At 42.9% G+C, this 11,607-nt stretch overlaps 1 protein-coding gene across 1 annotated transcript; it reads left to right on the forward strand.

Moving 5' to 3' along the window:
- The first annotated feature begins 4,759 nt into the window (after window positions 1–4,759).
- Window positions 4,760–11,607, forward strand: IRG1 (immunoresponsive 1 homolog (mouse)). The gene is made up of 5 exons (XM_010003498.1): window positions 4,760–4,822; window positions 6,134–6,295; window positions 7,371–7,460; window positions 9,523–9,728; window positions 10,574–11,607. Exons 1-5 carry the CDS (start codon window positions 4,811–4,813, stop codon window positions 11,526–11,528), a joined length of 1,425 nt encoding a protein of 474 aa, XP_010001800.1. The 5' UTR covers window positions 4,760–4,810; the 3' UTR covers window positions 11,529–11,607.

Below are 11,607 nucleotides of genomic sequence, written 5' to 3' on the forward strand. Positions count from 1 at the left end.
AATTACACCATAAATCAGAGACTGCCACATTTTAAGTGTAATTTGAGGTTGTTTTACAATGTTTCTTGGCACTTTTGAAATATAACAGGGTGGAAAATGCATTATCTAGCTATGTACAACCACAGATGAGGAAAAGAGTCTTTCTCCAGTTACTGGAGTGCCCCAAAAGAGATGCTAAAGGGCAAGGACTTGTGTGTAGCTCATGGGACACTTAATTTGCATTGGAGACCTCAATAAGAGCATGTTGTCTGAGCAGATGTTGCAGTCCCGCAATCTGGGGGGGTCTGGGCTGTGGAATTAACCCATGGCACAAGTTTGCAGAACGAGCAATCCATTAGCAACAAGGGCTCTATGGTTTTTGCAACATGGTTCATTGTTTAAAATTCTTCTAGGGGGTTTATGTTTGGGAGGGACTAAGCTGAGGAGAGCGAGAGTCTGCAGTGAAAGCTGGAGGAACAATTCTGCCAACTCACAGTGTCTTCCAGTGCCACTCCCAAGTGTTTCTGCAGCTGCTGACAGGTAATTGATTGACTTCCACAAAATTAGGGGATTTTTTTTCCCCAAGCCTGTGTCTGTTCGAAGGAGAATGTTTTACTATTCATTCTGCTTTTGCTGTGTATGCTTTAGGTGTTATTTTTGCCCTTCCAGTGCACACAAAAATTCGTAATGGCATCTGAGATAATTTCCTAGGGTTTAAAATCCCTGAGTAATAATATAGATGCAGAGGGGCTCTTTTATCCTTTAATTAATGCTGAAGCTTGTTGTACACTACATCTTGATACCACATCTCCCCGGTGGACACCACCACAGGCTTGCTGAGACCTGTTACAGCCTGACATCTGGGCTTGCTGTGACAGGATCAGAAGGGTCTCTTTGCTGGGTACCTTTCCATGTACAACGCAGAAGCCCAGCACAGTGACTAATGCCTCGTTTGCACCACCAGATTTCTGCTGGTAATTTAATGACCATTACCACAGCCCTCACATGCGCTCTCACTAATTTGGCTCCTGCTAATCAAACTCTGAATTTATGCTAGTCGAGTTTTATAGTCTCCCCAAATGGCACAAGTCCTGTAATGACATCTGGCTGCATTTTGGCCATAGACATGGTGACTGCTTTTTGATTAAGAGAGCAGTGTGTGCTACAGGCTGCCCAGGCTGCCAGAAGCATCAAGAAGTTATGGCAAAGTCTATGCACATACAGAAAACCTGTGTAATCTCCTACATCTGCTGCTATTACTCATATTAAAGGTCATGCCATATAGAACACCTACAGTCACCTGCAACTAGTCCAGGTAACCTGATTTCTTTAAGTAATAGGGTGGGAAGCTACAGTGGAATGAAGAAAAGCTTTGGGAATGTGGCTGTGAGGCATCCCAGGCAGAAGCAGTGGAACACCGGGGTGTAGAGGCAGTTCACAGGGGACTGAGGCTGGCTGTGTCACCTTCCCCTGCACCTCCTCCACCTGAGCTGTGAACTGGAGGCAGACAGGTGCAGTGTGGCCCCTTACACCACCAGAATCTGAATGCTGGCACTGATATTACAGGTAAAGGCTGTAGTATGGGTGAGACCTAAAATTTACACTGGATCAACAGGAATTTCATAGAACTGTGGTGTCTTCTCATACTGTTATAGTTCAGGCCCCTTCATGCTACTCCATAAATGATGTCAAGGAGGCTTGCCTAATCATTCAGCAACAAATTCTTCAGCTTCAAACATGGTTTTGGTACTAGTGGAGCAGCTTCAGCCCTGTTCACCATGTATCCATACTGAAACAATCGACCCATCTTGAACCACATCCTATGGGATTATCCCAGCTACATCTGGTATCTCTATCTTACAGCCCATTTAAGCAAATCAGTACCTACATTTAAGTTTAAATGAGCTCTGAGGACTTGCCTTTAGGAATAGCACCACTGATTTATGAAGGCAAGAAGCACAGTGTAATGTAGAGCCGGTGCATTGACTCATAGCAACCTTTACCAGAAAACGACCTGGCACTTCCAAGTTCTGCTGTGAGGATTTGAAAAAAGGAAACAAGGGCATTGTAACTTCTCACAGATTGCACTGCTATTGTCACTAGTTGTGCAAGTAAGCAAATAAGAGAACAATTATAGGCTAGAAATTTCCAGAATTAGACATTTCATGGTGCAGTCATTGCCTATTACATTTGATGTGCCTTATGCTGGCTGGCTCAGTAACTGCTGTTGGAGTGAAGATGGGAAGGTAGGTGTGGGGCAAAAGAGTCACAAGAGACTATAATGGTAATGGTGCTGAATTATGGCATCCCAAGATTCATGGCTGTAGGGCTATTAATAGGATTTAGATCCAGCCACCCATTCCAGACCATTCACTAAGATTCCCACCTCGTTACTGTGCATAAAATACCCTAGTAGAGGGGAAAGGAGCAGGTCCTTCACTTGCAGGGTGTTTTCAGACCTCCAGCAATTGCAGAGGTTCTGTGAACGGAGCACACTGGCACTTGCCTCTGATTTTCTCCTCTTAGCACAGCCCATGAGCAAGATTGCATCTTAAAAACTGGCTTAGGGAAAAGGAAGCCTGGATTCCATATTTTGTCATATTTTTTCTATATTTCTTCAGGACAAAAAGAGCAAAAGGCTAAGGCAAAAACCACTTTCAGTTGCAAACATACTGCTTGCAGGTGTGGGTAGAGTTCAGCCTAAAATAACTGGCGGCAAAAGAAAGAAAAAAGTAACTAAAAATGTGATGTCAGCAGGAGAAAACAGACTCTGTGGGACACTAGTTTTCTAAAGCCTTGTTCTATAATCAACACAGCTCATTACTGTAGCTGTGCACGATGCTGCAAATGGCATCTGGATGAACACATTTTGTCTTTCCATCATGCTTGCTAGTTAATGAATTGTCTGCCCAAATTGCTGATCCTGCATATTGTGTCAAAAAAAAGGAAAGCATAAGCTTCCCTTTGTCAGAGTGGACGGCATATACCAAACCCTCAGTCACTGATTTTCAGCCTTCTTCTGTTTAGACTCCTATGAATTCTGCTGTGGAGGTGCAGGACTTTCTAGAGATGCTTCTTCCTCCTGCAGTGATAAGCATAATGCTTTCCTTTCCCTCCCACTCCTCACTGCACACCTGACTCTGAAGTCTGCAGACCACATTTTGAAAGTTGGTCTCCCAAGCAATTTAATTGTGTGCATTTACAGTTTCACTTGTTTAAAAAAATAAATAAATATATAAAAAACCCTCACTTTTTTATAAGATCTCAGCTCAGTCTTTAAATAGTTCTGATGTTACTATTGCAATGCCTGGGACAATCCATTCTGCAATCAAGGTTACGGAAGGAAGTTAGCGCCTATCTGAGATCAGCTCGCAGCATGTGACTGCACATCACATAGTGAGGCACATCACCAGGTCTGACTCCCATCTGGATTAATTTTGGAGTCTCAACATGGGATGGAAGACAGCTGGAGCTCTGCTCAAAATGTCTGGGGGAGAAATAAGACACTGTAAGCTGTGAGCTGTTGTACAGACCTTGTTTTGGGGCAGGATGCAGACTGAGGATGCAGTCCTACAGGCTGACACTACACTATGTCTTCTAGAGGTAAAAAAGGTTATGGGCTGCTTTTATCCCATTCTGATTGTGGGGTTTCCAGTAAAATGCCACCTGTATTAGAGCACTCATTAGAGAAATAAATGAGATAAATCAGGAGTTGTATTACTGCTTTCCTCTCTCATACTTCTCAGCTGTTCAGCTGTATTCACTTTTCCATCCATAAGAGCTGTCAGATGAAATGAAGAGTCCCACATTGGTTCTTATACGAAAATTTCCCTTTACTGTTTGTGAGTATGTTTTGTCTCCTTTGTGCCATCCAGAAGCACAGAGGGATCAAGGGGATGTTCAGATGTCACTTCAGTCTCACTTGAGGAGGCGGAAGAAATGAGAAAAAAAAATGGAATTATGATACCCCAAAGGTAAAGGTAAAAGGTGACTGAAAGAGCACTGACTTTAGGGTCTGAATATCTTTTATTTAATATGTAACTTTTTGCTGGTAAAACACTGTCACAAGTTGCCCAGAGATGTTGTTGAGTCTCCAGCCTAAGAGATATTAAAAATCCAACTGGACACAGTGCTGGGCAACCTGCTCTGGGTGGCCCTGCTAGAGCCACCAGATCATCTCCGGAGGGTCCTTCCCACCTCAGCCACTTTGATTCTGTGGTTCTGTGATTTAGATATTTTTTTTCCATTTTTCCAGAGAGAAGAATGAGCTGAAAGAATGAAAATGAAAATTAACAAAATCTTTGCCTTTTTCAGTCTAAGAGCATTCACTCCTATTAACGTTCCTAACCATTGCCAGCCTCGTCAACCTGAGCAATCCCATTAGCTAGGCTGGATTGTATCAATACCAAAGGCAATTATTCAGCACATCCAGGCTACCTCTGAGGTTTCCCTTAGTGTGGAAATAAGGGAGCGAAGATGGAAGCTACCAAATGTAAGACCCTTGAATAAATACATCAGCTTCTATCTGGTAATAAAATACCACATCAACCAATTTACATGACAGGTGACTGTGACTGACAGACTCCTCTCGCACGTGTCCCAGCAGTTTATAGTACAGTTAGTCAGAGGAAAGTTGAAAGTGAAGAAAAAGGAACAGTTCCAGGCAGATAAGGAAATGGGCAGGACAAGATGAGCAATAAAAAAACCCACCCTAATATTTCTACCCCCACCCCAGACATTAGCATATAAATAGGGTGAGAGATATTTTCCCTGCTCACTGGCCACCACTCATTTGCTGCATCTCGCTGGGACCACACGCCCTCCCCCCAAGATGTGGGCAAAGGTACTGTCTTGTTTCTTGGCACTGTAAGATGCACTTTTCTGTTCAAGCTTTTGTATTCTCACTCTATGCATTTCAGTAGCATCTCACCATGGAATATGTGGTTCACCTGCTTTAAATGACTCGTGTGCATCAAGGTAGTCTCAACGCTTTAGTACAAAGCTGAGTGAGAACTTGTCTAAAACACATTCTGGTCACCATTGCCGGAAAAGAGAAATCCAATTGGAAAAACATAATGAAAAACTACTAGTATAGTAGGAGCAAATCTGCATTATAAGGGAGAGAGCAACACAGTTTGGTTAGCTCAGCAAAATGAAGGCCAAGAAGAAATATCACTCTGTGTGGATACATGCAGGGGAGTAGAGGGAGAGGATGGACGGGGGGAATGGAAGGAGACAATTTCCAAAGAAAGAGCAGAGCTATATTCATATATTGTAAAAAAGCAAGTGTGTGTATACATTGCTTGTAAATAATATATGCCTCTACAGAGAGAAGTTTCTAATGGAAGATTAGTTTCTAATAGAGATATTAACAGGAGCTAACACCACCAGCCAGGAAGAAGCAGGCTGAGTTTGCATAATGACTCAGTGCTCAATAGGAAAGGAAAAAAATAAATGAGAAATATAATTCCAAAATCAGCAGGAGCAAGGAACAAGGAGCTACTGCTTTTTAAAGAGGTGAAATCTTATCTCGGAGAAAAGCTGACAGTCCAGCTAAGCATGAATTCAATAGGAGCTGGGAGCCAGGAGCAATGGGTGCAAGGTAGGGCTGCCAAGTCCTTTCTCCCACTGAGCTCCAAGCTCGGCAAGACTGGGGAGAATAATTCTGCTACTGAAAGAGATGAAATCTTGCCTCCTTGTGTGATAGCGGCTGCACTGGATTGAAATGCCACTTCTTACTAATTTCAATAGCAACAAGAAAGTGCTATGGGAAAACAGAAGTTTTTTTGCTTCTATTTGTTTTATGTATGTGTGTGTGTGTTTATAGATATGTATATACAGGTATCTTGCAAAGTTGCATCACTTGCAGTGCTTACCCTCAAGGACTTAAGTCAGGGAGGAAGCAGCAGAAATGTAGAAAAGACAAGGACACTGATGAAAGTGTAAATAAAATATAAATAACACTGTGGCATTTCTGCAAATAAAAATGGAAAGGATTCAAGCTTTAGTTTTGCTGATGCAATCCATGTAAGCAACAAATGGTCAGCATGCTATGCAATAGCCTGAAACTGAAAGCTAAAAAAAGGAAGAAAGGGGTGGGGAAGTATTTTATTTAAATAAGAAGTATCTACTTCTTCTTTTTTTTCCCTCTCAGACAATTACAGGAAATTTTGCCAGTGTGATTCATGGTTTGAATGCAAACCACTTGACAGACAAAGTCATTCACAGGAGCAAGCGAATGATTCTAGATACTCTTGGAGTGGGGCTTCTGGGTACCAGCACTGAGGTCTGCCACAAAGTGACACAGTACAGCAAGGTAAGATGTCTGGCATTCCTAAACCCTAAGGTTTAACTCTAAAGAAATCAGAAGAAAATTTGGGCTATAAGGGGAAAAATTGTCAGAGTAAAATTATTTTCAGGGTGGAAAGAGAGACGAGGTGTTCTTCCCACTGGAGACAGGAAAACTTCATTGCTCAAATTACTTTTAACTATGGATGAGCAGAATTCTGTGTAACAGACTGTACACTAAGACCCACCACCACAAGCACAGTCAATAAAGAATCCCTTTCTTTCACCTTTGAGCTTTTATTAAAAATGTCTGAAAGGCAAACAGTATTTCCCACTAGACTTCCCAAAACAAGGGAGTGTTAAAGGGATGGAGAGTTAGTAGTGGGTTACTTTCAGTCCATAAAACACAGTTGTTGTCTGAGGTACACTGGTCATGTTTCTCCTCCAGTCTTGTTCTCCTTAAACTAGAGGAGTAATTGACCTTAAGGAGGAGTTTAACCCACTGTTTTATGGGTCAGACCTGGTTAGTTGGACTCAGGCTCCAGAGCTCTGTGTACCAATAAGTCTCTTCACACAGAGATGCTCCTTTCCCAAACCCTGGTAGTTTATGCCCTTCTATTTTATCCTGTGAAGATCTCTTCATTGGCTAAAAGATTTGCACAGCAAAAGGAAAAGGGTAGAGGCCTTTACAGTGTGGAGATACCAGCATCAATAGGCCACGTATAATTTACCCAGAGTCTTACTAAAACACAGAAAATCAGAACCTTTAACTAACGATCTTCCCCAATGAGCTGATGACAGTCCTGAGAGAACTGCCAGTGAGAAGGGATGTCAATGGCCAGAGGTTGTGTGAAGGTATTGAATGGCCAGGCAGATGGTGTTGGTCTGTCCCCTGTGGTTTGTTTGGGTGGAAAGAGCTCTTGACATAAGCCAATGGGAAACCCAGTCTCTTTTCATACTTTCTGATAAAACAATGCTTTCCTCATGAAAGGGAAGAGTTGGGTCTCAAGAGGGTATGATCTGATCTCAAATACATCAGAGATACCACGCACATTTATCCTTGGGCTCAGGACTTTGAACTCATTGATGTCAATTTATTTCAGATCTATAGCTCAGATATATCCAGTACCATATGGGGCCACTTGGATTTCCGACTGCCTCCTCTGTATGCAGCTTTCGTGAATGGAGTGGCTGTAAGAGATGCTTTTTTATTTGTTTTTAAATCACACTAATTGATGCCATTCTTGCTCTAGAGAGACCAGAATGCTCCTAAAATAATAGTTTATTCTTCTGCCTGAAGCCTGCTACAAAACTGTCTTAGATTGTTCTCCTAATGTGCTTCAACTTTCTCCTGCTGAGACCCAGCTGAAGGTTCAATATCTGATCCAACTTAACAGCATCCCTTATCTTTCGTGTGGGACTTGAGGCTGTTTTCAGCTTGTTACAGCCTAACAGCTTGTTACAACCTTGCTATGGCCACATTACAAGGAGGTACTCTACCTCTCACTTATTTAATCAGGATCCAAATTTCATGCCAACTGGCCAAGTACAGCTACAGAAAAACACAGATGCACATACAGATGCCTACATACGATATCGCAAAGCAATTTAATCTTCAGTTACGCAGCTTGCAAAAGCCAATTATATATTTTGGGCACATACTTTATCATTACAGCAGTACGTAGCTCCCAAGACATTTGTCTAAATTCAAATTGAGGCTGCGACCATTTGAAATCAAAAGATGAACAAGAGATGAGGTAGACAAAGTTGGCAATTCTGCAAAACTAGAGAAGGTGACCAACCAAGGAAATTCAGCCTATCTAAACAAATGTGATGACAATATCAAAGGTCCAATTTTCACACCTCACTTCCAATGTGGAAAAAATTACCTTGGAAATGAGATCTGGTACCTCTCAGCTCCCAGCAGCCTCTGTGATATTCAGATCTGGCTGCTATGTTCAGTTCAGTTTACATCTCAGTTGCAACTCAATTACAAACACATATTGAAGATGCCAGAACTACAGCTTACCGGGCATTGGGCATAAGTTTCCTTATTCCACACTGAAGGGCATCTTCCCAGCTGGCATCAAAGTCCTTCAGGGCAGGGACTGGGTGTTCTTCTGTCTGTTCCAGAACATAGTCCTCAGAAATGCGTATGGTCTGTATTCTGAGACAAGACCTGAGTGCTGGGGAGCCTGAAAAGCTTCCCAGCTTGCTCTGAAGTAAGACAGGGATTAATAGAATCGTAAAATCATAGAATCATAGAATGGTTTGGGGTGGAAGGGACCTTAAAGATCCTCTAGTTCCAACCCCAACTCTCTCAGCCTGTAGGATACTGGCTATTTCATGCCATGAAAGCTCAGCTTTCGAGGCATGATTATGTTATTAAAATGCTGTCCTCGATGGTCTCAAGTCCTTGGGGATTGCCAAAACATTGAGGAGGTTTCCAACAAGCAGTACATTTCAAGCACTGAGTGCATTGCTGGGAGCAGTCTGCTACCAGAACAGCAGCTGGTATGCCAGGCTGGGAATGCCCAAAATCTTCCTGAACAGCAAGGCTCTGGGTATGGGAAAGAGGAGGCACCTCTCCGAAGGACTAAGCAGCTCATCCCAGTTTTAAGACTGTAGCATTCTCCTACTCCCAGCAAGTCCAGGGAGTCTGGTTCCTTGTGTGACTAGTCTTGTTTTGACATGCTGAAAATTCAGGCTGAGGTCTGATCTACATTTTCAAGGTTGTGCCCAATACCTGTGGATCGTTGCACCAGAGAAGTTGTTCTGACACAGCTTCCAGTTAGTAATATGGATTCAACTGCTACAGCTTTAATAGTCTCAGCCCTCATGACAGCATCAGTTGCAGCACAGTGGGAAGTTGTTTCATTATGTTTACATACTTGGTTTGGAGGAAGTGAAAATTCAGCATCCACATGGTGGACTTAGAACTGCTGCTTTAATTATACCAGTCTGATGCGGCAAAAGCCTATTTTAGGAAAGAATATTCATTGTCATACTAGTTCTAGACTGGTGCAACCTGAAGTAGAATTATACTGCTTTGAGGCAGGATTTGTATTGCATTGCCACTTCTCATGGGAGTGCCAGGTCTTCAAAAGAAAGGCTTTGGAAGTTTTTATTTCTAAGGAGAATTTCGTTCTTTTTGTCTTTTTTTATACCAGTTACAGCAATTTCATCTGACTGAGCCAATCTTGCAAAGTCAGAGTTTATTCCTGAATGACAAGTCAAGGCTTCTCTTTCCACTAGGTGCACTCCATGGATTTTGATGACACGTGGCATCCAGCCACACACCCATCCGGGGCTGTGCTCCCTGCCGTGATTGCTCTCTCGGAGGCTTTTCCTCAGAAGAAAAAAATCTCAGGTCTTGATCTTCTCTTAGCTTTCAATGTGGGAATCGAAGTGCAAGGCAGGCTGCTGCGCTTCTCCAGCGAAGCCAGAAACATTCCAAAAAGGTACATAGAAGTGCTTCAAGTAGAAAGTTGAGAGGTTTTTTGATGATGATATATTTAATGAAATGACAGTTAAAATACAAATTGCACAGTTGATAATACTTTATATGCTTTTTTTTTTCTGGAAATTTAGGAAAGGTTCATCTTAAACATGAATACACTTACGTGACTCCCTGTGGCTTACCTAATAGATTTCTGTTTGAGACCTCGCTGAGTTTACAAGGAGACGATGATCTCCCTATTAATTAAAAACAGCAGCAAAAGGACAACATTTCATAGCACAAGTCTTAGACTCTCATGGACACACATGATCATGCCTGGTGGCTTGCTCTCAGCATAATGGAGTCATGGGTGCTGGGCCCAGAGTAGAGCCCAAGAAGGCCAGGTGTGCTAAGGGGAAAGCCTTGAAGTGTGGGAAAGACCAGATGTCTTCTTGCTATTTTCTATGTGTTCCTTCCCAATTCTGCAAAACTGGTGCAGAATCGGAAAACTTGTCTCCCCCCATATTTGTTATTTCTAGATGAGTATAAATTATATACAGATCATTTATAGATGACTATAAACTGTGATGCTTTTGCCATTATTCTGTTCAGTATGCCTTGAACTAGGAGCAGTTCTAACATTTCAGTTGCTTTCTGGAGAGGACCTATTGGAAGTTGTACTATTCCAGTTTAACTGTTGCTGGGAAAAATTGGCAATTGTTCCTTTAGGACCAGACTAGAACACTGAATGCATGTTTCTTTATGGTCCAATTCACCTTCCACCTCAGTGAAATGAAATTGGAGCTTGTTTATATGGTGAATTCAGGTGACTTTTTGAAGTATGGTAATGGATTTTGTTTTTCTCAGGTTTCACCCACCAACTGTGGTTGGTACGATGGGGAGTGCAGCAGCTTGTGCTAAACTCCTAGCTCTTGACCAGCTGAAATGTAAAAATGCTTTGGCTATTGCTGCTTCCTATGCGGGTGCCCCACTGGCGAACGCAGCAACCCAAACGAAGCCCCTCCACATTGGCAATGCTGCCAAGCATGGACTGGAAGCAGCTTGCTTAGCATCACAGGGCCTTCAAGGAAGCAAACAGATCTTGGACATGGAGTCAGGGATAGGTGCCTTTTATACAGATTACAACCCACAGACTCTGCCAACCTTGCAGTCATATCCCTGGCTGTTGGACCAACAAGATGTGGCCATCAAATGCTTTCCTGCTCATCTTGGAACGCACTGGGTGGCTGATGCAGCATCTTCTGTCAGGAGGAAGCTTGTGGAGAGCAGCGACAACTTGCTCCCCCTTGATAAAATTAAGAAAGTCACTCTCAAAGTCCCAGAGGTCAAATACGTCAACAGACCCAGCCCTACCTCAGAGCATGAAGCTCGTCACTCCTTCCAGTTTGTTGCATGCTCTGCTTTGCTGGATGGCAGCATGTCAGTCCAGTCCTTCACCAGCGAGAACATTCACCGGCCAGCCTTACAGGAGCTCCTCTGCAAAACACAGCTGGAGAACCCTCCTGATAACACACCTAGCTTTGAGAGTCTTTACTGCGAAGTGAGTGTCACGCTTCAGGATGGCAACACCATCAGCGACCGCTGTGATACATTCTACGGACACTGGAGGAAACCTCTGGAAAAGGAAGACTTGGAAAAGAAGTTTCAATCCAACGCCTCCAGCATCCTGCCTCCAGAAGCCACAGAAGGCATTCTAGAAACCGTGTACAATCTGGAGAAAGTTGAGGACTGTTCTGTATTGAGTACATTTTTATCAGGACAGTCAGCTAGGGCACTTTCAGAGGGGCTGCACTTCCTTTAAATGTTCCAAACAACAGCTAGACACTATTCACCAAGCAAACACAAAACACAGGACAATCTCGTACATAGTGACCCAAGCA

This window comes from Chaetura pelagica, unplaced genomic scaffold, assembly GCF_000747805.2.
Source record: "Chaetura pelagica isolate M959 unplaced genomic scaffold, ChaPel_1.0 scaffold106, whole genome shotgun sequence".
Lineage (NCBI taxonomy): Eukaryota > Metazoa > Chordata > Aves > Apodiformes > Apodidae > Chaetura > Chaetura pelagica.

Coding starts and splice junctions, on each gene's coding strand:
- IRG1 (XM_010003498.1), top strand. Junction 7,461..9,522: donor CTTTCGTGAATGGAGTGGCT/GTAAGAGATGCT, acceptor TCTTTCCACTAG/GTGCACTCCATGGATTTTGA. Junction 9,729..10,573: donor GCCAGAAACATTCCAAAAAG/GTACATAGAAGT, acceptor TGTTTTTCTCAG/GTTTCACCCACCAACTGTGG.